The sequence below is a fragment of the Macaca mulatta genome, chromosome 12 (assembly GCF_049350105.2).
Source record: "Macaca mulatta isolate MMU2019108-1 chromosome 12, T2T-MMU8v2.0, whole genome shotgun sequence".
Lineage (NCBI taxonomy): Eukaryota > Metazoa > Chordata > Mammalia > Primates > Cercopithecidae > Macaca > Macaca mulatta.
The window spans coordinates 27,486,553-27,492,552 of NC_133417.1; the positions used below are offsets into that span (position 1 = coordinate 27,486,553).

The window sequence follows — 6,000 nt, forward strand, 5'->3', positions numbered from 1 at the left end:
CAGAAACAAAATTAAACTTTAAGGGAACAAGAAGTACAACAACATCAATGCTGTAAAGATATCCCCAGTACAAGAACAGGACGCACACAAACACCTATTCCTGTGGGGAAAAAGGATCAGTGGAATGACACAAAAGTACAGTTTTCCTCTTGGGAAAACTATACAGAAAGCAAAGATTTTCAACATTTGTATTTGAAAAAAAATTTCAGCTCTGGCTGGGCACGGTGGCTCACGCCCGTAATCCCAGCACTTTGGGAGGCCAAGGCGGGTGGATCACCTGAGGTCAGGAGTTCGAGACCAGCCTGACCAACATGGTGACACCCCATCTCTACTAAAAAATGTAAAAAATTAGCCGGGCGTGATGGCGGGCGCCTATAATCCCAGCCATTAGGGAGGCTGAGGCAGAAGAATTGCTAGAACCAGGGAGGCAGAGGTTACGGTGAGCAAGATCGCGCCACTGCACTCCAGCCTGGGCATGAGAGAACAAGACTCCGTTTCAAAAAAAAAAAAAAAAAAAAAAAAAAAAAAGGTCGGCTCTACAAAGGCCTACATGAAGTTCAGAGCAGTACTAAAATGACCACTGGCAGTATCAAAGCGCCTCTTCTCAGAGGGAAATAACTGCTGCCCTTCTGCTACACAAGTGAACACTTACAGTCCAGGAAGAGCTGGCTTCCCAGATTTCAACCCCTATTCAAAGTAAAGAAGATTAATATGTCCATACCTATAGAACTCCTCTTGAATGGTGGTAGAAAGTTGCTGGTTAAATTGTTCCAGGTCCACAAAACTCACAACCAATGTGTTTCTCTCAGGACGAATCAGTTCCTCTGCTAATTGCAGGTATTTAACTTCTCCATCGCTGCTCTGAAACCTGCAGGTACATGCGAGTCAACTAGATTAAGGACACAGGCAGTACAAAGAACCTGAATGATTGATAATTCAGAATACTGGTTAAAGTCCAACAAGTAGGCTCAGATGGGCCCATGTTTGGCAGTTCGGTAACTTGGGGCAAGTTACTTGTCCCTTCTGATATGGTTTGGCTGTGTCCCCACCCAAATCTCATCTTGAATTTCCACATGTTGTGGGAGGGACCTGGTGGGAGGTAATTGAATCATGGGGACAAGTCTTTCCCCTGCTGTTCTCTGATAGTAAGTATCACGAGATCTCATGGTTTTAAAAAGGAGTTCCTCTGCACAAGCTCTCTTTGCCTGATGCCATCCACTTAAGACATCAGTGACTTGCTCCTCCTTGCCTTCCACCATGACTGTGAGGCTTAACTGCTAACAACAAAAAAACAACAAAACAACTACTAACTCTTATTATTGTCATGTATAATTAAGATTGGAAAATGTTAAATCAAGAAATTCAGTCGAGAACCCAATGATTCCATTTCTGTAGGTAATTTGCAAGCTGACAGATTAGTCAGGGATTTAAGAAGCAGAATAGAAGAATACACGGAAATGAGGTGTTTCACTGTCCAAGACTTCAGGAAAATTGAAACATGCACACTAAAAGTTGGTATTTTTGCTTCTAAAGCCCAAGCAGGATATCATACAAATTTATTTTCTGTTCTTTTAAACATAATATGCAGATTTGCTTTAAGAAAAAATCAATTTCTCCTCCAAATACAGCATGTTCTGACAACTCAAATACAGCATGTTCTGACTTAAAATATTTGTTAACCAACTACGTGCAAAGCCCTATGACAGAGGCATCTGAGGCTGAAAATGGCAGTGTTGTTCCTGCCCTAGGGTTAACTACCACTTTGTGTCTAGGGAGTTAGATATATGTAAACAACGAAGACAGACATGAAATATGTTCCTGTTAATGAGAACAAGAAATGTGCTAGGATAATAGAAACTAAATCTGCCTAACAGAACATGTACAAGAGTCATACATATAAAAGGTGGTACTGGAATTCAGCTTCTGAAAGAGTTAAAAATTTCGAATAAAAACAGGTGGTGGAGTGACTGACTACAGATGTTTGCAAGTATATGATTAAGTCAGAGAAGGTAGGGGAGAAGTGTGGATGATGACTGGGGTGGTTTTGGAAGACAAACAGGAAAAAGGAGTGGTGAAGAATTTGAACTTTATTCCACAAGCAATGGTGAATTAAAGTTTATTTTGTGACAGGGAGTTGGCACTTCTTTAAACAAAGTATAGAGATTATTTGTCTCATCATTATCATCTAGCTGCAAAGTCAAGGCACTTAGATTATTTGTTGAAATGAAACATTTATTGAAGAACCTTTGTAATGTGATATGGTGGGTAGGTGGGGTTGAGGATGGAATCTGAATTCCACACTAAGTGGCTGAGAGGTAAAGGTGTTACACTGCCAGAGACAATGAAAAACAAATGGCACCCTGGGAGCCTAAGGAAGAAAGGATTAGTGCCTCTCAAAAAGGTGTACAAGGTATCACAAAGGTGAGTTTTTAGCTGGGCTTTGAAGGAGGAACTATCAGGCAGACAATAACATTGCCATAGGTAGCAAAATGGAAATTAAATTATGGTTTTAAGTATACCAAAATTTCATAAGATGGAAACATTATTCACAATAGCCAAAAGGTGGAATGAACCTGCGTCCACTGAATGGACAAGCAAAATGCAGTACATATGCAGGTTGAGCAGCCTCATCTGAAAATGTAAAACATGAAATGGTCCAAAATCTGAAACTTTTTGAGTGCTGACATGATTTTCACTGGAGCATTTCAAATTAGGGATGCAACTGGTTAAGTATAATGTAAATACTCCAAATCTGAAAAAAAAAATCCAAGATCCCAAACTCTTCTGGTCCCAAGCATTTCAGAAAAGGGATACTCAATCTGTAGAGGCAATGTTATTTAGCCTTAAAAAGTAAGGAAATTCTGACACATGGTACCTCGCAGGGGAACCTTGTAGACATTATGCTACACAAGCCAAACACAAAACGACAAATACTATTATGATTCCACTTATATGAGGTACCTATAGTGGTCAAACTCATAATGAAAGGAAGCAGAGTGGTGGGTGACGGTGGTTGAGGGAGAGGGTAACGGAAGAGAGGAAGAGAGTTCGTATTTAATGGGCACAGAGTGTCAGTTTGGAAGATGAAAGAAGTTTGGAGCCGGGTGCGGTGGCTCACGCCTGTAATCCCAGCACTTTGGGAGGCCCAACCGGGCGGATCCCCTGAGGTCGGGAGTTCAAGAGCAGCCTGATCAACATGGGGAAACCCCATCGCTACTAAAATACAAAATGAGCCGGGCGTGGTGGCGCATGCCTGTAATCCCAGCTACTCTTGAGGCTGAGGCAGGAGAATCGCTTGAATCCGGGAGGCGGAGGTTGCGGTGAGCTGAGATGGTGACACTGCACTCCAGCCTGGGAACAAGGGCTAATAATTCCGTCTCAAAAAAAAAAAAAAAAAAAAAAAAGAGTTTGGAGATGGAGGGTGGTGACGGCTGCATAACGAGGTGAACGAACTTAATGTCACTGGACTGTACACTTAAAATGCCTACAATGGTCAACTTTGTGATGTATATTTTACGACAATAAAAAGAACTTCATAAGCTTTTTTCACAAGCCATTCCAAACTGTTGACCCTTCATCCTGGAGGCCGTGGTGTATCTACTCTAGGAAAAATAACCGGTGGGTAGGTAAGGCAAGCCAGGGAGGAGGCGGGGCTATGAGGCCAGGAGCCCAGAGGCACAGAAAAAAAGAGGGGTAGTGGAGAAAGGAAAGGAAGGCCAGAGGGAAAGGGGAGCAAGGGACCCAGAAGAAGGGAAATGGTAGTTACTCTACAGGGCACGGCTCCGCACCCCAGTAGCTTTCAAACCACAGTTCACGCAGAAACTTTCATCAGCACAGGCGGCGAGGGTGGCCCGGGCCCTGCCCACCCCCAGCACCAGGCTACCGGCTGTGTGGCCCAGCAGGGCTCCGCCGGGATTCAATGGCACTTCGGCCTCCCCCTCAACCCGGCCGCACCCAGCGGCCCAGTTACTATACTCAGCGAGCCCAGGTTTCCGCGCCGGTCACCGGGAACTGTGCAAATACCAGGCTCGCGGGGTGGTGAGCATCAAGTGACAGAAGCAAAGCACTGGGCACGAGCGTCTTAGGGCTCGATATGGGTTTTCGTCCAGAAAAACCCAGCCTGTTCTAGGCTCCTCGCGGCCGCTGGGCTCGCAGCCTAAAGTTGGGGGGCGGGCGGGGCAACACTTCCCGGACGCGCGACCCCCAGGTTCCGGAACACCCGCCGGCCACACGGCACCTCCTGGCCCAGACACCGCGGGCTCCGGAGGCGGGCGTGGCCCCGGGCGCTCATCGACTTACTCCTCCAAGAAGTCCAGGAACAGTTTCTGGCACTTCTCGGCCACCTCATCGCGGACCTCCAGGTGCTGGCTGCCGGCGCCCGGCTCCGCTGCCGCCGCGAGGTCCATATTTGCCCAGCGCCGAGGATTCGCCTACGCCACGCTCGACCGCCACAAGTCGCTTCTTTCCAGACGCTGCAGCTTTGCGCGCGCCGCCGCCGCTTCCGCCCCGCCCCCTCTTCCGATCGGCACGGCCGGGACCAATCGTGACACAGGAGCCGGAGATTTCGCGCCAAACCTGACCAATGAACGGCGCTTCTCCAAGAGCCCCCGCCCACGGAAAGGGATTTCGCGCCAAATGCAAAGCCCGGCTGGAGAAAGCCCATCTGCCTTTGCGCCTGCGCAGTGTAGCCGTGGCCGCGGGTATTTTTGGCTACTGGAACAAGTTCGAATCTGAGGGTTTTGTCCGAGTGGTTTTTCAAATGTTTTTTAAATCATTCCACTGATACTAATTGAACGATCGGAGTAAGACTCTATGGAAGAGGAAAAAGGGGAAGATTCACATCTCCCGCTTCTACTGTCTAGTTGGAGGAAATACTGGAAACCACAGTATAAAACCCTGTAAAAGGGTCAAAGAGATGTCCAAACCTTGCCTGGGTAAGGTGGCACAATTATTGTGGTGGTGCTGACCGAGGAAAATCAGCGAAATATTTGACAGTGGCCGGGTGCGGTGGCTCACGCCTGTAATCCCAGCACTTTGGGAGGCCGAGGCGGGTGGATCACCTGAGGTCAGCAGTTCGAGACCAGCCTGGCCAACTTGGAGAAACCCCGTCTCTCCTGAAAATACAAAAAGTAGCCGGGCGTGGTGGTGCACGCCTGTAATCCCAGCTACTCAGGTGGCCGACTCAGGAGAATCGCTTGAACCCGGGAGGAGGAGGTTGCAGTGAGCCGAGATCGTGCCACTGCACTCCAGCCTGGGCAACAGAGTGTGACTCCGTCTCAAAAAAAAAAAAAGAAAAAAAGAAAAAGAGAAAGAAATATATGACACTATGGTTAATCTTTTTTTTTTTTTTTCTTTTTTTCCGATGAAGTCTCACCCAGTGGCTCAGGTTCGAGAGCAGTGGCGCGATCTCTGGTCACTGAAACCTCCCCCGCCCGGGTTCAAGGGATTCTCCTGCCTCGGCCTCCCGAATAGCTGGGATTACAGGCGCCCGCTACCGTGCCCAGCTAATTTTTGTGTTTTTGTAGAGACAGGGTTTTCGCCATGTTGACCAACTGCTCTTGAACTCCTGACCCCAGGTGATCCGCCTGCCTCGACCTCCCAAAGCGCTGGGATTACGGCCGTGAGCCACAGAGCCCGGCCTTAATACCCTTCTTAAAATGCACTATTGGCTTGAGTTCTCCTTATGTTCTTTCTCCCATCTTTCCCTGACCGTTTCGCTTGGTTTTTCCGCCGTCTCTTTGGCCATTCCTGGTTAGCATCCTTTGTAGGCGCCTCTTCTTCAGTGAGTCTTTTAAATGTTCTGGTTCCAGAGCTTTCATTTCCCATAAAGTCGCTCTCTTGGGCGACCCTTTACACTCCCTTGGCGTTAATTAACGTCTGGGTACTGATGATATCTATATGTGTATTTCACCAACCAGTACTTTTTTTGGCCTCCAAGACATTAAGAGAAACGGGGACCACTTCCATTTTTCGAGGCTTCTTGCATATTAAAAATATTTT

General features: G+C 47.2%; 1 protein-coding gene across 1 annotated transcript in view; it reads right to left on the reverse strand.

Annotated features, from left to right (window-relative positions):
• The window catches only part of MCM6 (minichromosome maintenance complex component 6), a 37,419-nt gene extending 32,950 nt beyond the window's left edge, over positions 1–4,469 (reverse strand). Inside the window, 2 exon segments of the mRNA NM_001260615.1 lie at positions 722–868; positions 4,300–4,469. Of these exon segments, the coding sequence (NP_001247544.1) occupies positions 722–868; positions 4,300–4,406 (254 nt within the window). The 5' untranslated portion in view covers positions 4,407–4,469.
• Between the last annotated feature and the right edge of the window lie 1,531 nt (positions 4,470–6,000).